General features: G+C 34.8%; 1 protein-coding gene across 1 annotated transcript in view; it reads left to right on the forward strand.

The window, feature by feature from the left end:
- The window catches only part of ADAM12 (ADAM metallopeptidase domain 12), a 294,207-nt gene that overhangs the window by 31,809 nt on the left and 235,315 nt on the right, over window positions 1–27,083 (forward strand). Inside the window, exon 3 of the mRNA XM_087964323.1 lies at window positions 20,620–20,693. Within this exon, the coding sequence (XP_087820449.1) occupies window positions 20,620–20,693 (74 nt within the window). The remainder of the gene's footprint in view (window positions 1–20,619; window positions 20,694–27,083) is intronic.

The following is a 27,083-nucleotide window of genomic DNA, read 5'->3' on the forward strand; positions in this document are numbered from 1 at the left end:
TTTTACAGAAAAGGTGACACAGTAAGGTCTCCCTCAAAGCCTATGTACCTCACCCATATCCCACAGTGACTTTTATTCAGCAGCTACCATCAGTTATATGTCAAAAGATCACAGTTATACTAATTCCTGCTCCCCTCTACAGGAATGTTTACCACATTAAGAACAAATGCAGTAACCATGTTCCTAAGCTAGTCACAAAACCTTCATAATCAACACACCAGTATAGTGTGCATAGCAGTATAGCATTAACACTAACCCCATGAAGTATAGCTTTCCCTAATGTATCTCCCATTTTTTTCAGAGCATTTCCTTTTTTATCAGTATACATGTGCACCTTTTCTGTTGTGCCTTTTGCCTTGTCCCATGATGTAGTTGTGGTGGCAGTTTAGCAAGCTAAAGCACTTGTGCCTTTATTTGAAGCTTTAACCCTTGATGAAATTGACTTTAATCCCTTCATTAAGGTTGTGGCCTGGTCTGAGACTGTATTGTGCATATGGCCTTGTTCCTGGAATGCTTAAGTTTTTCCTTGGAAATCCCAGCCTCTTTCAGCAATGACAGTTCATGGTCTGACTCAGGATGGACATGCAGACAATAAATAGATAAATAAACAGACTTTGAAAATCTCTTTCAGCTGTGTGTTATTCTTTAGTGGGATCCCAGGAAGCTATTCCCAACCATGTTATTTCCCCCTTGTTAAAATGAAAGTGGCATAACTGAGATATCTTGTATTATTCTTTCTGAATCCAACAAATTGTTCAGATTTTTCAGCCATTTTGACAAAATGGAGGGTGGCTTGTGTTTTTTTTAATTAGGGGAATAGCTTTTTCTAACCAAATAAACTGGCCTTAATGTCTTTGAGATAGGACTTGATGAATCATTCAGTTCTGCTATTCCATGCTTGATGAACCACTTCCTTGTTTACCTTTGTGATTACTTTGTACTTCAGCCATATGCATAAGGATAAAAAAAAAAATCTGCAAGCGTCTGACCTTGAATTTACAATGAGTTTGCCTTATATACATATTCTCTGTCAATTTTTCTATTATTTACCAGAAATTGTACATGAGCTGTCTCATTTGACATTGAACCAATCAATAAAAGTTAACTCTAGGAGTACATCTGCAATGTAGCATTGTGATGTCTCTACTCCACAATTTTGGACTCACTCTGGTATATCACTAATTGCTAGATACCTAGAAATTTTTGTGTGTGTGTGAAATGGCGGTAATCATAAACACTAGGAAAAGATAGCTGTGTGCAAATGCATTTTTAAATCATAGCTTTTTAATTTTTTCTTTGCCTTTTAGATCATTATATGTTTAACTGAGTTTTGCAAAAGCTTTTTCAGGCACACATTTAAATAGCTCTGTAGAACTGTAGTAGTAGTAACTGTTGTTAGTCGCGAACTCATGTCTGATCCAATGCGATCCCATGGACAACATTCCTTCCAGGACTTCCTGTCCTCTACCATTCCCTGGAGTCCATTTAAGCTCACATCAACTGCTTCAGTGACAGTTAAATAATTTCTTAAGGCTGGTACTAAAGAACTTAATTCTTTACTTAAACTAGTGACCTTATCTCCTTATTTTCTCTGCATCCCTCATTTTACTTCTTCCAATTCTAAGGATGCATTTCAACATTCAACATTTAAAACTGTGGTGATAAATGAAAAAACCAAGGTAAACTAAGATATGATATACCCTATAGAGTTATTAATACTGGAGAAAATAAAATATTATTGAAATTAATGAAGTAGGGTTGCTCTGAAAACGATATGCAACCTGGGACATAGTTTCCTACAGCAGAGGTTCCCAACCCCCGGGACATAGCAATCGGGCTGCCACCTGTTCGAATCCGGACCATAGGAGAGATGGGCAAGCACACATGAAGCTCAATTTATACATGCAATGGGTGCTTGCGTTCGTGCATGTAGCTCCATTTGTCTGAATGGAGTTTCACCCATGAGTGTCCTCCGCTTGTGAGAACTCCCTCCAGTTGTGTGAGTGGAGCTTTGTGTGTGAGCACAAGCATGTCCACACGCCCCCTCCATTCATGTGCAAAGCTCGCACAAATGGAATTGTGCATGCATGCATCATCCTGCCATTCAACACCCCCCCACCATAGCTTCAAGTATGCCCTAATGCACCCAGTGCACATGAGATAGTTAGATTCCTTTCTGAGAAAATGTGAAACTTCAGATTTTCCCCAGTGGCAGAAACAGTCTCCTACCAAAACTTTGGACATGTCCATCACTACACAGCTGTTCAGAATGGAATTTATTAAGACCTATCTTAAATATGCCTGTTTTTTGTCATAGCAATTCGTGATGTGAATGGTTTTAAAAAATATTATTTTATTTTAGAATACACTGTTTATATATTACAGTTGTTAGCTCCTAATACATTGCCAAAAGATCATTTGAAACCTGGAGATATAACAAATAAATGCCACTTACATTAATGCAATTACTTTTATTATAATGTTGCTAGTTACTTTAAGTATTGTATACTGTTCTACTGAAACAAATGAACGTGTTTGAATCTTGTGACTATCACTTATTTACCGAAAACTAATTCAGTTGACTAGTCTTTCATTCAAAATGAAAGTAAAGTGATTTTTTTTTATTGCAAGTAGAAAAATTTTTCTACAATGTTTTCATTTGACAAATATAACCATAAGCCTATGCCAACTTTCATCTAATCTTCCAACCCTGGAAATTGCAGGAAGCATGCAATATATTCATATAATGTGCTATATGTAGCATCTACAGTTATTATACTAATTAGTTATTCTTTTAATTAGTTCAGCTGTGTGCTTCAGATTAAGTTCCAAAAATGTTCTTTGAAGGGCTTGGAGGTATGAATGTTGCATATGTCTGCAACTGTAAAAAAAAAAAAAAGGTGCATCTTTTTTCAGAACTGACAGGTGGTACATTTGTACTATTGTGAGCTCTGAAATTCTGGAATCAAATTTGGAACATTTAATTCATACTAATTAAGGCTATGCAAAGCATTGAAAGGGACACTTTACTAATCATATTAGAAGGAATAATGTCCCTTCTTTAAGGCATTAAAGCAGGCATGTCAAACTCAATTTCATTGAGGGCTGCATCAGGGTTGTGTTTGACCTTGGGGGGGTGGGCAGGGGAGCCTTGCCAGCTCAATGTCACTCATTGAGGCTCTGTTTTTGGCCACGACAGCCCCCTGCAACCCTCTGCTGTGCGGCTTCCGTGAGCTCCATTTTTGCTGGCAGAGGTTGCAGGAGGCCATCATGGCCCAAAACAGAGCCAGGGAGGGCTGCATGTGGTCATCCCAAGCTCCCTTTTCGCTGGCAGAGGCACCATGGGCCGGTCCTTTATTATTTTCAGGGCGGGCCCATGGGCCAGATCTAAGCAACCCTCATGCCGGATCTGGCCCCTGGGTCTTGAGTTTGACACCCCTGCGTTAAAATATCTACATACTTAGGAAGACTTACATAACATTGTTATCTATGTGTGTATTGGAGGGTGAGAAAAAAAGACAGGAAATTTCCAGACACATGTACACAGCATTTCTCTATTCACACTGATATTTAATATCTGCAGTGGCCTTAGCTTAATAAATTCTATGCAGGAAATTTCAAATGCAGCTTTTTATAGTGTCTTAATCTGCTCCTCTCTCTCTCTCCTCTTTCTCCACTCTTCCTGTAGCTTCTCTCTGTGCTTTGACTGATACTTTATTACTTTTGATGCCAAAAGTAACAAAACAAGTTTAGTTCAATATTTAAGGAAAAAGAAAAAAGTCAAGGAAATGATCAGTTCACTAATGGGAGAAGATGGTAAAAAGATGACGGGCAGCTTAATTCCTTCTTTGCATCTATCTTTATGCCCAAGAAAAACAGCCCAACCTATAAAAAGCATAACAATGGGAGACAGAATAGGAAGGTAGATCAAAATAGGTTAAAAAAATGGTAAAAGAACACCTATCCACTTTAGATGAGGTCAGATCACCAGGACCAAATGGTTTACATCCCAGTATTGAAGGAGTTGGCAGATGTGATCTTGGAACTACTGAACAAAATCAGAGTTTCTGAAGCAAGGGGGAAAACTGCCAGAGGCCTGGAAGAGAGCAAATGTCATTCCAGTATTCAAGAAGGAGAAAAAGTGGATCCAGGAAACTACAGACCAATCAGTTTGACCTCAATATTTGCAAAAAATCCTGGAAAGGACAATCAAGCAGTAGATTTGCAAGCACCGAGGAATAAACAAAATAATCACTAGAACCCAGCATGGGTTTGCTAAAAACAGATCATTCTGGATGAATCTTTGGTAAAGTGATTAAATTAGTGGATCAGAGAAATTATGTGGATATAATTTATTTAGACTTCAGTAAGGCATCTGATGGAGTAGATCACAGCCTGTTTCTTGGTAAGATAGAACAATGTGGGATAGAAACCACCAGATGGATTTGAAGTTGACTGACCAATCACACTCATCATGTAGTCTTCAATGAAACTACATTTACATGGAGGGAAGTATGTAGTGGGGTACCTCAAGGCTCTGTCTTGGGTGCACTGCTCTTGAACCCTTCATAAATGATCTAGATGATGGGATAGAAGGGGAATTAATCAAACTTGCAGACAACACCAAACAGTGTCTGATGTCTGATCTGAAGTCTGAAAACTGCCAGTTTTGCTGTGGCCTGATCTCTATAGCTCTCTCTTGAGTCCTGCTGGATCTCCAACTCTTCCTCCTTGATACACTACTTAATGTTTTTATCCTTTGTCAAAGCTATAGGGTAGGTGAATCTTCTCAGTGTCATTATGACCCTGAGCCTGATTTTGAGACATTTGGGTACAAAAAAATCTTAACCCTGAAACTATCACCTCACCGTATACTTTCCCTCACAGACTCATCCATGCTTCTACTGGGACTCCCTGCAAGGGGCCATGCACACACAATAAATGCTTTGAGGAATGTTTTGTTTGCTGTAGAGACCCTGACTGTTTAGTGTGATATAAGGCTCTGTTTGTTGGTCTAGGAGTGTAATAAATTATCTATGCTTCAATTTATGAGTCTATTGTGTTTGTATTAGACAGTCCTGTATACAAAAACTGTTAACCATCTAGCACCAAAGTAAACGGATGCTCTTGCTCCTTGTCATTTATACAGCACTTCCAACAATTAAAATGTTTTATGAGCCTGCATAAACAGATTTTAACACCGGGAAAGCTTAACATAGTTTCATTTTGGAAACAGGAAAGTCTTTTAGAGCCTTGGCATAGGTATGAGTCTGGGAACTACACATATTTTAACAAAATAAAATTAATCTACATAAAATTATTTATTAGGGCACTAAATACACAGTTTATAATCTAAGATTGCTAGTTCCTATTGGCTGGGGTGAATAAACCTTAAGAGCAGATTATTACGTTCCACCCAAATTTCCAGGTTCTCAATATCTTTTTTGTTTTGTTCTTTGCTGTTCCATTTGCAAGGAATGTATTAATGTCTGAAAACTTGGGCTGGTAAATCATATGCCTTAGGACCTTGGCTAACAACAGCTTTCAATGAAGTCTATCCAAGTTGGGTTCAACATATCCATGCATTTTTCTTAGTAAGAACTTGTCTGCTATTGCCTTCTTCCAGGATTTTTTTTTAAACTTCCAGGCCATATTTAATGGATATTTTTTAAAAATGCAGAATTTTATTACTGTGGACATACAGGAATCTATTTCTTTGGAATAGTGTTTGTTAGGATAGTGTCTAAAGGAGCTAATTTTGCAGAGTACAAGTGACTCTTTAAACTACAACTATGCTGCAGCAGGCAAGAGCTTTGTGAACTTTCTTTTTCCTTCAAAAGAAAACCTTTGAAATTGGAAATATTCTCCCTATCACTTCTGTATGGTTTTTTTTTTTTTTAATTTGATCTGTCTAGCATTGTTTCAGTCTTACTGTTTTCCAAGGGGTGAAATGGCAGTCATTTGTGTGTTTGTTTTTCCCCCCAAACAACATTCAAGCCCCAATATAATTTGTACCAATTCCCTGGGCAAGGACAACAGTGTTGGTTGTTGAACTGGGAGTTATACTTCCTACACATCTGGAGGAGCTTCAGGTTAGGGAAGAAGGTAGTAAACTCAATTTAGAAGTAAATCACTTTTAACATTTGTAAAATAGGTTTACTTTTTACTCAATTTAATAGCCTACATTTTTATACAGATTGCACTTCTATTTATTCACACTTAAGAAGATGCTGAAATGTCTTAATGAACCAAATTCTACCCCCTTGTTGCCTTTAGCTAGAATGGAGACCATTGAGGTTTTGCGAAGCAGTGTGATTTAGTAAAGCACCCTGTGAAAGCCACTGGGGAGGCCAGAGATCTCTTCTAAAATGAGTGTATGTATCAATATTTATCTCGGGCTCTAGTAACTGTTTTAAGAAAAGCATTTAATAACTAGTAATTATTCATCTATGCAGTTCTCAGGCTTAATGTATTTTGTCTGGTTATTCTCTTAAATGCCAGGTGTGTTGGGTAATAAGCAATTTTCCCCTTCTAGTGGTTTCTGGCAATGTTGGGAATACATTTAGATAAGGAATTTGAGGGCCGTATACCAAACTTAACTAGAGGCCACCACATTGGAAAAAGCAGCATGATTGACAAGACAGAAGAATGTATTCCAGTATTTGTGTAAATCTCTAAGCCATTAGTTCTCAATCTTTTCTTCACCATGGATTGCCTTTAAATACCTTTTGTGGCCATGGATTATGGCCATGGGCCACTATTTAAATCTCAACTCAAGATTTAAATCATAACATTTTTTCAAGCTTTTGTGGATAGCGTGACCCGCCCCCCGAAGTCAGGGGACCACAGTTTGAGAATCACTGCTCTAAGTGATTATAAGCTATTGTAACTTCTGTGCTATACCAACTTAAGCATAATGTTGTTTTTCAAATGTGAATGTGTGCTTAGTATATGTGCAGGTTTTTTTTTACAGATTCAGAATAAGAAATATGAAAGTGGCAAGTGAAGAAATTTAGTCACTCTTTCAGTCAGTATTTTGTTACATGTTCCTTCGCAGAAATCACGTATTTCCCATAGCAGGCTAAAAATCTAGTCTTGTTTTTGGATTTTTCCCCACTCTTCTTTTGCACAATTCTTTTGGCTTAGAAATATTCTTAAATCAGTTTGCATGTACTTCATATTAAAGATGTTCCCAAAGATTTTCAATGAAATTTAAGTCTGGGAAATGTGGAAACCCCTTTCTAGAACTTTTATGTTCATTTTCTGTTAATGCCTTATAGATAATTTAGAAATATATTTCACTTGTTTGAAGTATCTAAACTCTGCTTAAACTTTTACCATGGTCTAAATAACTTTTAGACCTGGATGAATATGTTACAGGAAATTAGCGTACTTCAATAATGTATCTAATTTTACTTCTTACCCTTTAAAAGTGTGGCTAACAGCAAGAGGAGAATATGATGATGTTTGATAAAGGAAACAAAGGCTATTTTGAGTCATTGAGTTAATGATTCAGCTAAGTCTTCTTTCTAAGAGAGCTGACTTTCAGTGGGTAATAATCTGCCTTTTCAAAATTGGAAAATAGTTTCTGAGAATGAAAGCCAACAATAATTCTTAAAACCAATTGATCCTGTTCTGTCACCTTCAAAACTCTACAAGCTGTGGCGATATTCTATTCTTTTGAGAAGATTATTGAAAGAATAGAATGGAATTAAGTGACTTTTAAAAAATTAGATATCATAGGCAAACATACTATGTAAAATAGAATATTTCTGGGCATTTATAGGAAGATTTGGCAAGGAAAGTTAGCAGCTGAAGGACTGGGATTGAGGTTCCATATGCTATATATAAAAGTAGAACTTTTGTTTATATTTGTTGCTTATGTGTATGGTCCAAAAGCAAAACTGGTACACTTATCAATGTAATTCTACATATTTCAATGTAATTTTACATATTTCCATCTGGCGAGAGTTAAAAATGATAGTATATTTCATGATTCTGTAGAAAAACAAAATATTATTCCTTTAAAACAGTTCCTTGATTTAAAAAAAACCAAAGACTGCCTTTATGCAATATGTTCCATTTTTATTTTGCATTGCTCACAGAACTTGTTAACTGTATTTTAAATTTTGGACTGCTTTGGTGCAGAATAATTAATGCAAGACTTGAATTTCAAATTATTGTTGAAAAAAATGTCTAACCTTGAAGATTTCTTTGGATATATTCATCAACTTAACACAATAGTTAAGATCATTAAACATTCCTGCATGCCTCTGCATTCTTCCATTAACAGCATGGAAACAAAAAGTTAGTGAGTACATCTTTATTTCTTCATCATATGAGCATTGCCTGTTACTGATCTATCAGCTGGTCAGGTATCCCCATTTAAGTTGTCTAACCTAAGAACAATAGTTGGGACTAGGTGATGTGTATTAAAAGTCTTAATCTTCAAAGCGGACTGAGTCTAAAATAAACTTTCATATATGCATCTCCACACATAGATCTGAATGACTAGATGTTTCTACTTTTTGTCAAATCTCTTTAATTCACATAGATATCAGCCTCACAGGCTGAGCTTCTTTGCTGCTTAGATTCAGGAGTGCTATTTTATTAAGAAATAATATTCCACCCTGGAAGATTATTATGAGAAGAGAAGAAATTTCCTTCTACTGAGCCAAAGCATTAGTTCACTTAGCTTAGTACTTTTGTCATTGGTTTGCTAAATAAGCCACATTAGAGTGGATTACAAATTGTGCTAAAACAACCAAACAAATAATATTATATAGCTTAATGTCATGTGTAAACTGTCTGGCTTTGATTCTTGCATATTTCAGTCAATTTTTCCCCAGTTATACATGAACAGTAACTTTAAATTGGGATCCCCAAACTATTCAACAGATCATAGAAAAGCAGTTTTATGAATTCCTGGGAACGTTGGCATAATTTTAGGAAGCTGGGCAGGTGAATGGGAGAGAAGAACAAAATTAATATTAGTTTGGGACAATACAACACATCACCCTTCTCTTATTAGCTATTGCTCTACCTTTTTATGACATGATCCTCCTTTCCCACTGCCAGCTCTTGTTAGTGCTTCTCAGTCCACCAGGCATTGCTACTGCTATAGATTTTAGAAAAGGCTACGGATGTGGCTAGAAATTGAATGAGAGACTTACCCCACCAAAAAAAGCCCAGTCTAAATTAGACTGGAGTGGATTGGGGAATTAATGAAACATTCTGGAAAAGGGGGCTTTACTTGTGTTTTTCTTTGACTGTTATTCAACTCGGCCGTCTGATTAAAGGAAAAGCCAGGCATGGTATATTCCCACTCCTTAACAGGCTGGTGTGGTGGATCACCACTGATTCTCCCATTCATACTCTATTCACACTCCAGAAAGTTTTAGGGCAGGGCAGAGGCTGAAGAAATAAATCATATCAGTAGCTTGCCTTTAGCAGGAGTTGAAGCACAGATGGGGAAAAACGGGGCTGTGTCCTATAATAACTTATCATCTGGCTTTCATAGGATGTATCTGACCTGAAAATAGAATAGAATGGAATGGAATGGAATGGAATGGAATAGAATAGAATAGAATAGAATAGAATAGAATAGAATAGAATAGAATAGAATAGAATAGAATAGAATAGAATAGAGAATAGAGTAGAGTAGAAGTAGAGTAGAGTAGAGTAGAGTAGAGTAGAGTAGAGTAGAGTAGAATAGAATAGAATAATAGAATAGAATAGAATAGAATAGAATAGGAGTTCTTTATTGGCCAAGTGATTGGATACACAAGGAATTTGCCTTTGGTGCATATGCTCTCAGTGTACATAAGAAAAAATAAAATAAAATACATTCATCAAGAATCATAAGATACAACACTTAGTGATAATCATAGGTTACTTGACCTGAATATAAACATAACTGCCTACTTAGCAGCTTTTGAGCAGTTTTGACTCATTATTGGTTGTTTTAGGCAATTATACTCCTAACCAAACAAAGGGGAGGCATGTTACTCTATTCCTACGCAGAATGGATAGGAAATAGATGGCAGGTATAGATAGCACCAACCAAGACATAAATATTAAAGAATATAATCCTTTCCTGATCAAATCAGTAGTTTGCAATTTTGAAGAAGTAAGTATATGTTCAAAAAATAATATTTGATATCTCAGCTTATTCTGAGATTTCTGTGATATGAAAAAAATATACTTGCCAGAACCGAGGAACAATTTCCCCATTGTCTGTCTTTTAGAAGCTCTGCTGCTACAACTCTCAGAATTTGTACCCTGTGTGTTCAATCAATTGCCCGGTTGAATTGATGTTTTTTTTTTAAAAAAATCAGACTATCCTGTGAGTATGCAGGCTTTGGTGAATTATTTATTTCATTTATTTATTTATAAAATAAATGTAAGGTGAAGCTTGTGTGTGCACTGGTTCTGAAATTGGTAGATATAAATGCCGTGAGTTATTTAAGAAGACACAAACATTGCAAACATTCATTTCTCTGCCCATATGGAAATAGAATCTAATTCTACTTTGCCTGGTTATTCCAAAAGGGACATATTATTTGTGTTACATCTCTGAAAGAAGTTTGAAGTCTGGGTTGCTTTGCATTGGCAAATATCTAGTGCTACAAGATAATAATTTACTTCTCACAAAAACACCAACCAAAAAGAGAAATAAAATCATTATTTGTACTACCTGCTTGATAGTCAAAGAAAGTCAAGTTCACAGGGCTCTTGGTAAAAAAAACTAATGCATTGTCTCATCAATATATAAAATTATATAGTAACTAAATAAATATGTTGCTTCGGTGTTTATTTTCAATTATCTGTAGCTGAGGCATAGATGGTTCTTATTTGGGTTTAATTTGAAGAGCTCACATAGGGAGGTGCTTTGTCCCCAAGCTCATTTACTGGGAATTTTACATCTGTGGCTCAATTTTTGAAAGGATTATAGCAAATAGCATGCATCTGTCTGTCTGTCTGTCTGTCTATCTGGATATAAATGATAAGATGTTAAGACTGTTAGTTTGGCACTAGGCTAGAAATGTGTGTGAGTTCTAGTCCTGCCTTAAGCATGAAGACGAACCACTCTCACCCATGAAATCAGGCTCAGATGATCAGCTGCTGGATCAACATTTGGTTGTCGAAAAAAGTGGACCCTGCACATGTGGAAAAACACATGGGAAAAATGATAAAATGCTGCTAGTTCATTATTTTTAAGAAAAAAAATATTTCTCCATTTTCTAGCATTCCTTCTCTTTGTGGCAAACCTCCTCATCCTGAAGAAAAATTGACATGGGTGTTTCTTAAAGAAAGGGTGGTGTGTGGCAAACTTGCCCCCAAACAGTCACAGGTTTTTGACAAATACATTAAAGAGGCACAGCTTAAATACCCAACTACAGCCCTTAGTTAAATCGAGGAGGCCTCAGAACTTCGAAAGCTCTTGCTTATTTGTCAGTTTTACCCCACACTGGGATGAAAAGTTACAGTCCCATACAGCGGTGGGATTCAAAAAATTTTACTACTGGTTCTGTGGGCATGGCTTGGTGGGTGTGGCATGGCTTGGTGGGCATGGCAGGGGAAGGATACTGTAAAATCTCCATTCCCTCCCCACCCCACTTTCCAGGTTTTTTCCTTGCTTTCCAGCTCCATTCTCCTGTGCAGGGCAACAAAAGAAGACCCAGCCGATCAGCTGGGACTCGGGAGGCAGAGAATAGATAGGGGCGGGGCCAGTCAGAGGTGGTATTTGCCGGTTCTCCAAACTATTCAAAATTTATTTAATTTATTTATTTATTTGATTTGTCAATTGTTTACAAGATAATAAGTATAAGTATATACATAGTTATGAATACATGAAATGGGTACATATAAGAAAAATAAAAGTAACAATAGGACAGGGACGGTAGGCACGTTGGTGCGCTTATGCAGACCTCTTAGGAAAGGGGTGAGGTCAATAGTAGACAGTCTAAGGTTAAAGTTTTTGGGGTTTGGGGAAGAAACCACAGAGTCAGGTAGAGTATTCCAGACATTGACCACTCTGTTGCTGAAGTCGTATTTCCTGCAATCAAGTTTGGTGTGGTTAACCTTGAGTTTGTATCTATTGTGTGCTCTTGTGTTGTTATGGTTGAAGCTGAAGTATTCATTGACAGGTAGGACATTGCAATGTATGATTTTATATAATTTTATCTAATTTCTGCTACTGGCTCTCCAGAACTGGTCAGAACCTGCTGAATACCACCTCTGATCCTGTAATTATACAGATGGAACAAGTATCAGTATATTGCTTTTTTTTAAAAAAAAAAAAAAAAGTTATTTATAAACAATAATAAATGTGGGATAAAAAATAAATAAATAAAAATCAGACAACAAAGTAATAAACTGATGCCCAAGACACCTGGAATGGTTCAGGCTATTTCCTGTATCAGACTTCTGGAGTAGGTGAATAGTCCTACATTCTCCTATTTACCAGCAGCATGTTTTTTCTCCATTTTTTAAATGAATTCTGAATAGAGCAGAAGACAATGGCATGACATCTCTCTAGTGGATCATAGTGTTCTAGATATGCCAAACCACAACAGTCATGGCCTTTGGCCATCCCTGGCTGTAAATACTGAGAGTAGTAATCCAATATATTTAGAGTGTTAAGTTGTACTGTTTTTAAAAAGAAGCATTTCTTTTCTCTTGAGATGTTGGTCTTAGATAAAAGCCAAGTGACATCATGAAAGTTATTTTTTATTTATATACAACATAGAAAAGTAGAGTATATTTCTTCCACTTTGAGCAAATGTCTAGTTTCCTCCATATTGCTGTTGAAAGACAGAATATGATTGTTCCCCAGAACCAAGAGAACTTTTGGAAACAGGCTTAATAGCTTTAAGGGAATGACTAAGATGATGTGTTTGAAAGGGTTTCCTCTCTCTACCCTTGATTTACCTTTCAATATATGCAAATGGATTGAATAGCATTTCTTCTTTCTCTGAAGGTATGCTTTTTTGTGCATATATTTATTAAGAATGGAGTGCAATTGACAAATTTTAAATATTTTTTAATTTATTTTATTTTATTTGTCAATCATTTACAAGATAATAGGTATAAGTATAAACATGAGTAAAAATACAGGAAATAGGTACAAATAAATGGGGACAATAGGACAGGGACAGGACGTACGATGGTGCACTTATGCACGATAATAATATATAATATATAATATATAATATATAATATATAATATATAATATATAATATATAATATATAATATATAATATATAATACATAATACATAATACATAATACATAATACATAATACATAATACATAATACATAATATATAATATATAATATATAATATATAATATATAATATATAATATTATAATATTATAATATATAATATTATAACATATAATATTATAATATAACATTATAATAGACAGATTTCATTTCTTTTCAAAGAAAGCATCTCAGAAAAGAGGGGGAAACCTGCTTATTGCATCTAAAAGCATTTTTGACTCAGAATTCTGTTTTCTTCTCAACTTCTTTGAAAGGGAAGAAGGAGAAAAGAATGGTTAATAGAAAAAAAATATTTAATTGATATGTTGTAGAATTCGATTAGCAACATATAATGATGCCACATTATGATGACTTAGGTCTTTCACGTTAAATGTAATAAAACCCATGCTCCACTAAACTATCTAAGTGGCAGGCATGAATACAGAAAGCAAGGGTGTCAAACTGGCAACCCGCAGGCCGGATATGTCATGCACAGGCCACGCCCACCTGAGCTCTTTGAATGGTAAAATGTCGCAAAACATTATGTGATGGCAACATGATACCGTGGGCTTGACACCTGTGGTATACAGTGCAATAAACCAAGTTTATCACCTTCGTGAAACACAGGCACTGAAGCTGGGACGTCATGGTGGTGTAGCAACATGTCCCATTCCCAATGCCACATATAACATATCACGTTGACTTTTGTGACCTCTCTGATCTTGGAAATATTGGTGCCAATTCTTGATTTACTAGAATTTCTTTGTCTTGGAATTATAAACATCAGCTCTGCAGAAAGAAGTTCCATTTAAGAAGTTCTCTCTCTCTTCCCCAGGCATTCCCTGTAGGCATCTATAAATAAGTACATACCTTGGCTGTTGCTTCTATCCGGAGCAATCATCTGCTGCATTGCCTTCTTTAGCTCTGCAATAATGTTTCCTCTGTACAAGCCCATAGTAGCTTGTATGAGGAAGTCTAACCTTTCGGCTTAATGAATGACTAAATGAATGAATGGAGTGAATGAATGCAATTTTCTTATATTTCTTTTTAAAATCCAAGATTTTATTCATATCCACATGAAAACTTTACAGAGACTCCAGTAAGGGAGAAAAGCTTGTAATATGAAAAGTTGAATAAGGTATGTTCCCAAAATGTGTTTCAGAAATTGAGCAGAGAAAAGGAGTATATTTTCTGAAGAAACAAGTCCAGATAAATAAAAATATTTGGAATATTACAATGTGACTAGGTCAATAAATCTTTTCTCTCTCCCACATTCCTTTGAGTAATAATATAGAAAGATGACTGATCTTATTTCTCTCTTTTATATAGGTTTTACACACACACACACACACACACACACATATATATATATATATATATATATATATATATATATATATATATATATATATATATATATATATGTATGTATATATATATATGTGTGTGTGTGTGTATATATATATATATATATATATATATATATATATATATATATATATATATATATATATATAAAAAATATATATATATATATATATATATATAGTTTCATGGTACTTACATGTATGGTATTCGGCTTAGTTCGGGTATTTTCCCACGTCATTATAGTTGTGCTTTTAAAGTTGTAGCAGCGTTTCGGCAGAATCTCATCTGCCATCATCAGGCTTCTGTATTGTGTTTGTCTGTACAGAAATATATATATATATTTTCACAGGTTTCACTATTCACTCAAGTCCCGATAAAAGAAATCCTAGAAATCATCAAAAATAAATACCAACCACCCAAACACCTCATGGAACTAGCAGAACACTGCTTAACCAACACATATTTCATATACAAAGGACAAAGATACAAGGAAATTGAAGGAGCCCCTTTGGGATCACCACTGTCACCCATCATTGCAAACCTGTTCATGGAAGAATTCGAATCCAGAGCCCTAGCCAATGCCACCCACAAACCCAAACTATGGCTAAGATACATCGATGACACATTTGTGATTTGGCTCCATGGAAAAGAAAACCTAAACAATTTCCTAACACACCTAAACAGCACACATTCCAAAATCAAATTCACCATGGAAACGGAAACAAACAAACAACTACCATTCCTAGATGTACTAATCTACAAAAAAAAAAACAGATGGCACACTAGGACACACCATATACCAGAAGAAAACACACACCAACCGCTACCTCAACACCCAATCCCACCACCACCCAGCACATAGTCTAATTCCAAGTGAAATGCTTTTTGTTGTTAACATTTTAAGGGTTTGATCACTTTTGTCTACTAACATTCCATTGCGCTTAAAAATCCTTAAGGTTTAATATTATGAAAAGATCTATACGTTATAAATATTTAGCTATACCTGTGTTGTACAACTATAATTGTAAATTTATTACTACTAAAATTAAGTTTTCTGGACATTTAAGCTTTTGGATAGTTACATGGTACATTAGTTCTACAATAAAGGTTGTATATTGTTTTATTCTAGATGTGAAAACTCTCAAAACATAGTAGTTCTCAAAATGCGAGTCCAACTATCTGCCTTTTAAAGATTAGACTTAATATTTTCAGGTGATTAACAATTGAAAAAATATTGTTAATATTTTCCTATTGTTCTATATAACAAGATTTTCCAATAATGGCCTTGGAATTTCTATTTTACCCAAACAATGTTAAAATGTACTTTTAAAATATGTATTGTAGACATTTCTATCTTTACACCAATTCATCCTCTTTTTATGTGTATTTTATTATATAATTTTGAAATGACTTTCCAGTAGACATAATCCTTCAATGTATAAACATTGTGTCCCTTGGAAACACAGTCTTTGAAAGATTCATGCTTTATCGAAAATATACTGGTGAGATGAGAGGTAAAATTTCACTTTCATTTTTAAAAAACATGAACAGCAATATATCTGGCTTTTTACTTATTCTATTTATCACTGTCAAAAGTTCTGCAAAAAACAATGGAAAATTTAAGAGAAAAAGTTAACTGCTTGCTCTTAACTTTGACCTAAATTCCACATAACTCCTGCAAAAAAATGGAACATGCATGCAAAAATGACTGGCTTACAATGAGCCAAGGGGAAAAAAGTCACCAGAAGCTCATTTTATAGAGAGATGCTACAAGAGTTTGAAATTGGTTCTAAAGCGATCCTGGCGTAAAAACCATGTAATGAGTCATAGCGATTTGACTTGAAATAAAGAAGAGAAAAATATGTTAATTAAGCAAGTAATCAAATAACAGTGCATGAAGATGCCTGACATTGAGTTTTAATCCAGAGAAGCAAAGTCTTGATAGTCCTTCGATTAAATTAAATTCAGCTTGTATTATAATCAGAATTCTAAATATATGCTGAATTAATAGAATAAAGTTGACAACACTTGACATTCTAAGATCATAATACAAATAAGTTGCAATCTTTTATAAGTAGCTAATACTTTCATTTAATTATCTATCCACCATAAAGTTAAACTATTGAAGTTTATATATTGAAACTTTGCTCCTATTTTCATCTAGAAATAATTAGGGATGAAGTTAGAATGACATTTAATGGATTGATTTTCAAGAGTGTAAATAGAAAATCCAAAAGGATGTATCAAATTTTAAGTGAAAGAGTAAAGAAAGGAATTTAAATTTCCCCCTTTGCCAAGTTCCTAACTGAAAACTTTTGTCTGATGCTTAGATATTCTTTGTTAATTTTCTCCCCATTGAAATATATCCTGCATGTAAACATCTGGTTTGGAGATGAATCTATTTTTATAGTGTTTATGGAAAATGGAAGAATTAAATTCTCAGTTCTAGTGATCTGTCAGTGGGTGTTATTTACATTCTACCATAAGAAACAATTGCATTTATATAATGTAATAGTTGCTTAGTGTTTAACTGTCCACGGTAAAGATAAAAATTACATGAAATGCTCTTAGATAAGAGGCTATGCTTTGATGCTGAGGTTGTAATAATTGCAAAATATGTCTTTTATTGTACTTTCTGTTAATGTCTGAATTATTCCATGCATGCGGACTCCTCAGCGGTTTGTTTATTTAATTAAACAAGATTTTCCGTATTACTGTAAACATTGCAGTTTCCTCAATCTGTTGCTATTATACTCTTGTGTATGAAAAGGACAATTTGGGCTCTATAACAATAAAGCATAGAGACCAAATTTCACTTGGAATTATACTTCTTTGAAATATATTTTACTTATTTATTTCATATATTAAGAAAACTTAATCTCTTATCTGTTCATGTTCTAAAAAGGGAATTGATTATAGATATATAATATGATACAAAGATAGAGATACACAATAAAATAATTGATAATTAATATTTCCTTACATTAGGACACTAAAAATGTAGTGTAAATTTTTTTTAGAAAAAAAGGGCATAATTAGATTCACATTTTGATGACTAAGGGCTAATCCTCACTACCAGAATGGGTAAGAAACCGTTTCTAGAGGGCAGGAGTTGACTGTGCCACCTTGTATTCATCCCTGTTCATCATCAAAATGACTTCCATTATTGTACTCCATTTGTGTTGCTGATATTCTCTGTTACACTCTGTTAACCGAAGGACTACACTATTCAGTTTTTTGCATCTAAATTTCAGATGTTAATTGGCTACATAAATTCAAACAAAGGGACACATTTACCTAAACACACAAATGTATAGATGCATAAAGACCAGCCCATTTGGCATTCTTTTTTCTGGAACTGAAAGGTAGGAAAGCATAGCAGCAGGATTTGCTTTATCTGTTAGTACTTCAGATTCTTGTAGAGAGCATTAGCATACAATCAATCTATATTCATTTGAACTGCCTTGATTTCCTGCATTTGACAACAATAAAGTATAAATGTACCTGTAGTTTGATTAAATTAAATTTGTTGGAAGTTCCATTATTCATTCTTGCCAATCTATTTGGAGTCAAATCTCATTGATACATCATGTTATAAAAATTTTCTTTCAAACCGTAATTCAAAGTAAACTTTAAAACATTAATTCATGTATTTTCCCATTGATCTAACATTACATTATAACCAACATTGTAACCATTTTACCATACAATCGAAACATATTCATCTTCCAAGTTTATCCTAACTAATATTTTATAAACTTTAGAAATCAAATAGTCATCTCCAGAGCATAAATTCTAGAATATGTATATGTGTGGTTTTTTTTAAAGCAGAGACTTTTTGTACATGTGTGGCTGTGTCACCTGGAATCCTCCTATATTGTAAAAATACTTTCTGTGAGTTCATGGGAAATGTTGTTTCCTGTAATTGTTTTTTGTCAAACTTATTCCCACTGACAGTTTCATAGATCCCACAACAGACTGGTGTAAGAAAACCTTCTGTCTTTTCCCACACAGTCCTAGGGGAAGAGATTTTACCTCAGAGTGCAAACAGAGAGCTTTCTTCCACACTGAAGCTGTTTAGTATTTTGAAATGTGGGGGTGAAAGCTCTCATAGGACCAACATTTGTGCATGCTTCATTAAAAAGGAATATGTATAATCCAATAGAACATGGAGAAGGTCATGGGAAAATTATTAAACCAAATTCTAGGTTACTAAGGAAGGCCTCATGAATAGAGGAGTAAAAATATAGTTATTAGTCCATATAAAAGAGTAAAAATTAAAGAAGAGCTTTCAGTACCTTGGGTGTTCATTAGGGAAATTTTCTCTCATATATGTTCCCTATAAGATTTATTTATGAAAAACAAAAGAATCAGACAAATTAGTATGGGATCTCCTTGTTTTTGAAAATAAGTTGCCTTTGTATCTTTGCCCAACATATAAGCTTATTCTAGTTAATTTAATTCTATAAGATGAGGATTGAAATAACATAAATGGATTTTTTTTTTGGTCAAAATTATTCTAAGAATAACCTTGTCCTGACTTTACCATTATATAATGAAAGGACTTTGGAAATAAACAATCTATATCAGCCTTGATTTTTGACTTTTTGTCCCACTATGATTTGTCAAATTACATTGAAATTTAGGCTAGTTTAAAACTGAGCAATCCACCCCACACTGTACTGATGCCTCTTCTACCACCAGAGTAAACACAAAACTATTTTCCCACTACATTCAAGCTGGTGCCTTACTTCCTCCCATAGAATCCATGTTTTGTCTGACAAAAACCAGTATCAACAGAAGTAAACCCAGAACAGTGTTTCTCAACCTTGGCAACTTTAAGATGTGTAGATTTCAATATCCAGAATTCTCCAGCCAGATTACACCTTAAAGTTGCCAAGGTTGAAGAAACACCACTCTGGAGAGTACATCACTGGTGATATCACTTAGATGGGCAATAAAACATCTGCCAGAAAACAACCAAGTTTAGAGAGCATTAAGAACCCGACAGTTCAATCCTGGGTTACAAATATTCTCTTCTTTTGGTAATACATCAGTAATTGAGTATGTTAGCCATAGCGTAACATCTACTGAGAAAATATTAAAAGCTGTTATACAATGATTGCATTCTACCATTCTTAGGCAGAGGTGGATAGAACTATGAGCAAATAAGAAGTCTTGTTAATTTTATGTGCAGTAGCTTCTAAAATGAAGCATGTGATTGAAATATTTTATGACTAAACTCATGAATAATGTGAATGAAATGGAAAGGAATAGCATGAGGAAAATATTAACTGGTCCTGACATTACAGAAGGACTGTCCTGAAGGAAGAGGCAAATATTTCTAGATAAATTAATGGAAAAAGAGAATGGAGAGTTCTTATTCACGGTTAAAAAATGTTGCATATCATTATGCATAAGCTGGGCAAATCAGAAGTTGCTAGAGCATTTAATGTTTGCATGACCTACCTATGGGAAAAGGGTCTACATTTCATAATGAAATATGAATTTTATGTTATTTTGGGACCAGAGGTCATATTTATACAATGGTATTTTTTCCTCTAGATATCTATCATGTTAAATTCTTAGTATTTGTATATATGTGTATGTATATATGTATATATTCACTATCCCACTTGGGAAAGATTTTAATTAAGAACAGATTTCCTGTTCTTGAGTACAAACTCATACATAAGTCTATAGCAGAATAAAGACTGACAATTCAAGCACTTAACCAAATATCTCTTCAAAGTGCTAAATCAGTACCTTTAACATATTTAAAGATTCCTGTAGTTGCCTAACATAAATTTAATTGTCAAGTTAAATGCATTTTTTTAGATTGTTGTTTCAATTCAAAAATTTCTTTGTTGTCTCTGAATTCCATTCTCCTGTTTTTCTATCCCAATTTTACAACTTTTATACTTGTTGCAGAGATTCTTTTGTTGTATTGACTTCTTGTATTCTTCCATTTCATTTTTCAGACTCACCCAGCAATGCTGAAATTTCTTATACAAGCTGAAAGTGAACAACTTGTCATCAGTCTGGAGAGAAATGAGTAAGTGGTTGTAATTGGTATTCCCTGCAGTATAGTAGTGCTATGGATTACTAAGTTAAAATTGATGGTTTATATTTGTAATGTATGGAAAGGTATGTCCCTGCCTACTTTATGTCCTTGGAAAAATAGGCTGGTATAACAATGTTTCCAAAGGTTTATTTCATTATTTAAAACGAGGTGGCAATTCTGTGAGGTTTCATGCACAAACCATGCATCTCTTTTGGCATTATTTTAAGCTTGTTTTACTTTCACACTTAACTAAATCTGCTTGTTCACCTTATGAGAAATAATTTTAGACAGATATTGCTTTGTCTTGATATTATTTCATAGTTTGAAATGTGTTAACCTGCCTAGGGACTATCATTAATTTGCTATTCACTTTTTTTGCAATTAAAAAAAAGTTAAATTCTACCTGACCGAGTAGTTGGAGGTAGGAAAACTGCGAGAAATATAATAAATTTTACTGAACCATCTCATAATTATAGTCTAGCTTATTGCAAGTATGGCAGCATGGTGATCTTAGTCTTGTAGAATCACCCATCAGTTCATCAAAGATTAATAAGAGAATGGCAAAAGGATGTAGTCTGTATTATCATCTTTCTCTACAGTAATATACTGATCTTGGCACATGGACTTGGTCTATCATATCTGTTTTTCGCAGAGGGATGTACATGACCACTACGCATATACACAATTCTTCTACACAATCAGAATTGGCTATTTTTAGGATAGATAAACCAATAATTTGCTTAGGGATAAAGGCTGCTTACTTGGTATCAGTCTGATACTTCCAAATGTCATTACTTAATTGACTGAATGCACTGACATTTTAAAATCTATACCTTTTATTGTTGGCATCTGAAAATATAGTTTTTCATCTCTATTTATTCCAACTGACAGACTGAAATCCTTGGCTTGGTAAAACTAAAAAATAAACCATATGTAATCTTCTATTTGTAAGCATTGAGTCATCCTAGACTGGGTTAAGTGATTACATGTTACTTTTTTTATAGACTCTTGGCTGAAATGGTGTGGCTGAGTAGTCCATCCATCCAAGACGTAGTATGGGCAAATATTTCTTCAAATTAAGAATGAGTGTGAATGAGCAAGATTAAAAAGTCCTATAAAAATGTGTTGGTCCAGAACTCTGCCTCTAAATGCAAGCACATAACTAGAATGGAGCAGAATTTGATCTGTTCCTTCCTAGTTACCAGGAATGACGAGGTATATGTACAGAGGATTCTTGAGCAGTTATAAACATCAAGGAAGGAAGTTGCCAAAGCATAGCCAGAGTTTTTAATGTAAGAGATTTTTCCATTTTTTCCCACATTTTTGCGTAGGCATTAGCTATTTCAGGAAGTGAGGGAGAAATTGACATTTTCTGCAAAAACCTGAGCACTGATAGGAGCATTGGAGTTAGTTTTACAGTTTAAAAAACAAAGGCCAAATCCTTTGCCATTTCATACATTTAAGGAGTTGAGTTATTTCTTGCCACAATTCCCATCCTCCCTCAGGAAGGCAAAAGTGAGCTGGACTTTCTGCAGATGGTTATTCTATGGTGCTTTAATAAAGGAGCAAATCATCCAAATTGGCTCCCAATGGAATCCACTGAGATTCCTTATTAGTTTTGCTAGAGAGAGACCAATGATGTTGCCAGGGGATTGCAAGGTTGAGATTTAACATTTAAAATTCTAGAATTTCCCACAAACAATAATGAACACCTAGAAATTGGCAGTGTAGCTGTCCAACATTTGTCATTATGAACCACATTAATTTACTGTCCCCAGTTTCAGTCTTATGAAATCTAATGTGACCTATCTACTCTCCCTTTGGTGGTGATCAAGATATATTTCTTCTTCTTTGGTTGTTTGTCTATACTGCTACAATATAAGGCTATCATCCAGTAGTCCCTCAGGGACTACAATTTGTTTTTAATATATCCAGCACCATGTTCAAACTTCATACTATTTGTAGACAGAACTCTCAGAAGCGCTTTCCTTCAATCAGCCAATCAAATGCTTCAGCAATGCCTGATTTACAAGTTGCAGTTTCATAATTTTGTACATGAAATTCTGAAGACAAGAAATGGGTCTCTGGTTGATAATGCTAAGAAAGCATCCTGTGTGGGCCCTGATCTCATTGTTGACTACAGGTCAAGGAAATCTGTCTTAATGGAACTATGGTGTCCCTCAATTCCCAGAACTCCTAATTCTTCTTGAAAAGTTCATGACTATTACTCAGTATTTTCTTCCTCTAAATGGTGTGAGACAACATTGCACTCTATCTTCTGTTAATAAGACTGCAGCCCTAACCTTGTTAGACCAGGTAAGCTATATGGTGTTTATTTTTCAGAAGGTATACACAAGATTGTGCTAATAATTAAATTATTTATCTGTCTTGGAATAGAGAAGATACCAAAATTAAAATACGAACATTTTAATGAGGATACATACTTAGAAAAGAATATAGAGGAGAGGGGGAAAGAAAACATTCCAAATTTAATCTACCTGATAGCATCTCTTTAAGACAGATTTCTCAAATATCTCGTTCTCAATAATATTAACTAGTGATTATGAGAACTGAAGTCCAGGACATCTCTGAAGAATACCAGACTGGGAAAACTGCCTGGAGTATTGGAGAGGAAGGAAGAGTATAATTCAGTTAAGATATTATTTTAATTGTACTTCTAGGTTTTTATTGTTGTTGTTTTGCAAATATAAGTTGGTTTACAAAGTACTCTGTGTAACAGAAGAGCTAAATCAGAAGGGGAAAAAAAGAGCCAAAATAACCTACCACTGTGCTTTGGTCCTTAAGTGTGGATTGTGCACAGAGTGTGCCTAAATACACCATATCAATTATGATTGGTATGGCTACCAAGACACTGTATCAGCTAAAAAGAATAATATTTTTCCACCCAATTTATTTTTATAATTGGAGGTTAAGCTTACTGTCAATGATATTACAACAGTGGCGTTAGACACATATTATGATCTGATCTCTGTTTACTATGTAATCATTCTTTTGTGAATATCATCAAAGTAATTTTCTTGTTGCATAAAAAATTATGTAGCTGAATAATGATGTGTGTATGTATGTATAGGTGTATATATACACACACACATGTGTGTGTGTGTATGTATCAATGTATGTGTCCGTGTGTATGTATAGACACACACACACATCAGTATTCAACTACAGTTCCCCATTAAGTCCATATTCAGTAGCATACTTAGGATTGCCCCTTGGTGAAATGCCTCTTTAATGAAGCAGTTAAAATGGATTCATTATTTATGAACTGATAATATATACCCCTCCATTCTCTAATGAAGTATAAGATGATGGGTTTTTGAAGAATGCATTTTTGCATGAGAAATGTAAATTGACTCTGCAAAGATGCTGAAATAAATAAGTGTGCTTGAGGTGTGAATAAAATGTGAAGACAAACACCTTTGCCGATTCTGTGTTTCTTAAATCAAAACAGAGCCATTTAAAATCTGTGTTTATATTGCCTAATCTTTCTTTAAAAAAAAAAAAAGCATTATTTGCAAAGTATGGAAGAAAATTGCTTGTGAAATGTTACAATTTCTGTTTCAGCTAGATAATTAAATTAAAATAAACTCTGATACAGTTGCTTATACTTGGCCAAAATAGGTATAAATAGCATTCACATCATGTTACTGAAAAAATTAGAGAATCAATGGGCAAGCTGTGATTGTTCAATAGTGCTAGATTATAAATTCATCATCTTCCAAATGGGTCACATTGGGGTTCATTGCATATTGCTGCTGTGGTGGAATCCAAATAAAGAGTGGCATTTCAGATTGCAAATGAAAGGAGTCATTCACCCAAGCTAGGATGAACTGATTAACAAAATTACTTTATTACCGATTTTGAAAATATTACTTTTAGATGAAAATATAGAATTCCTAACTGCAGAATTCAGATTGCAATTACATTTCTTCATTTTCATCTGAATCACAATGGGGTTAGATAAAGAGTCTTTGGCCTTCTTCAGGTATTTAAATGTTGGAAATACATGCTGAACAAATTGACTATTCAAACTTTGTCTATCACCAATCTGTTAGAAAGAATAGAGTAGATTAACCTTCCTACTGATCTGTAGGACTATGTAAAACTTAGAATATTTCATGAAACAAACTTCTTGAATCTTAAAGGTCAGGCTGCCAAGTGAGTTAACCCCATACAGAATTTTCCTCCTCCTCCTCCGATAAAAGTGTTCCTGGCCTTCCCAATTTGGGAGCCAGAAATTAAAGTCTAAATGTATCCTCAAACTGTTCCTTTTGGGAGAATGCAATCCCATTGAGGATAGGCTGATCTACCCTCCCTCTGAAATGACAGCACATCATAATGAGTACTTTGTATTGTGCTGCCCCTCATCCATCTCATTATTGACTATAGGCAGATATTCAGTGGAGCCAAATCATTTCTGGAGATCACAGGAAAAGTAGATCTGACTATCATCAGCATGTATATAGCAATTTCATTAGATATTAAAAAGAAATAGCAATAGCATTTAGGCTTATATACCGCCTCACAGTTCTTTACATCTCTGGGCATTTTACAATGTAATCAATATTTGCATATTCCCCCCCAACAGTCTAGGTCCTCATTTTACCAACCTCAAAAGAATGGAAGGCTGAATCAACACTGAGCCCAGTCAGGATCGAACTCCAGGCTGTGGGCAGAGTTTGTCTACAATACGACACTTCAACTACTGCACCACCTGGTAGAAACAATAGAAACAGTAGAAACAATAGAAACAGTAGAAACAACATAGAGGCCTAGGAAATGTGATATAATAGTCTCCACTTTGAGAAGCAATAGTCTCTAGGCAATATTTCCTGAAATTCTCCTCAGGGATAAGAACTGAAGCACTAAAAGTTGTATCCTATATTCTCCTCTCAGGTGGTTCAGAAAGATATTGTGGTCAATTTTATGACAAATGCTGAGATATCAAGAAGAATCAACCAAGTTACATTTTTTCTGTTAATTCCTAAAGCAAATACAATAGGCTACAGGTCAACTCAAGCCTACATTTGCTGCTTTTAATTAGGCCCCAAGGACATAACTTTATTTTGTTATCAAGTAGTTCCTTCCTTCTTCAACTTGAGGGGAAAAAACTCCCTAGGTGTTCAGCTTATGTTTTCATTTGTAACAAAAAATAAAAAATGTAAGCACAACTATATTTTGATTAAATTTACTTTTACATTTAATAAACATACCAAACCTGATACTTAAACAAACCAAACCCACCCTCTCTCTCTCTCTCTCTCTCTCTCTCACACACACACACACACACACACACACACACACACACACACGCTACACTGATCTTAAAATAGCCTAGTGACCAGATCAGACAGTGGCATAAACATAAACACTCACTGTATTACAGTTTTTCAAAAAATGATATTTTTCTCCTGTCAAAATAAAGAAGAATAAAAATGTTTACATCGCTTCACCATTTCCAGAAATTTTACACTTCTAGTCAGTGGGGTGTGAATTTGTGGATCAAATCAAGCAGAAAATAACTGTTTCTTTACGGTGCTTATCATTATAGCGTAAAATTTGAAATGGACTTGATCCTGATCCTTAGCAGATGGTAGTCCTATCATTCACTTGCACTCCAGCAGCTTGCTGCTTTAATATTCACATGGGTAGTTGGGACCATCTTTGAAACAAATTAGAGAGGGCACTCAGCAGGGATTGGGTTGACTGCCCAAGCACACTTCTGTTGCCTATACCTCTAGAATAGGGGTGTCAAACTCACGTCATGGTGTCACATGATGTGTCGTGACTTTCCCCCCCTTCGCTAAACTGGGCGTGAGCTGGCCAGCACATGACACATACAGCTCACGGGCCACAAGTTTGACAGCCCTGCTCTAGAATCATTGATGAAACCAACCCCAATCTTTTCAAGATAACTTGGAACCAAGAAAGATACAATAATCTTTTGAGGAATAGTATCATAATAAACACATACACAAGTGAGTTGTAGTCACTAATCTTACCTTAATCAGATGGTGATCGATTTATGATGGAAGATCCCTATTCATAGAATACTTTTTCTTAAAAAAAAAAGGCTCAAATCAAATCTAATACCATATGTTGGTGCTGTAATCAGTTTTTATTCGTTAATAGTCATCATTTCTGTTATGAACAATAGGGCTGCTTCAAACAAACCAGTCCCACAATGAATAGGGAACTACAAACGTCATAAGCCCAAAACCAGATGTTAGTCACTAGCTTATTCATGGATTCTGTTAGGTAGAATCTGCAAACATTTTGTGATCCTAAGACTAAGTATGTATACAAACACCCACATATACAGACAGCATGAATCAGCTCTCACACAAGTATACTTTCAAG

The sequence above is a fragment of the Notechis scutatus genome, chromosome 4, assembly GCF_049901735.1.
Source record: "Notechis scutatus isolate UNSWTSFEM ecotype Mainland chromosome 4, rNotScu1.2, whole genome shotgun sequence".
Lineage (NCBI taxonomy): Eukaryota > Metazoa > Chordata > Lepidosauria > Squamata > Elapidae > Notechis > Notechis scutatus.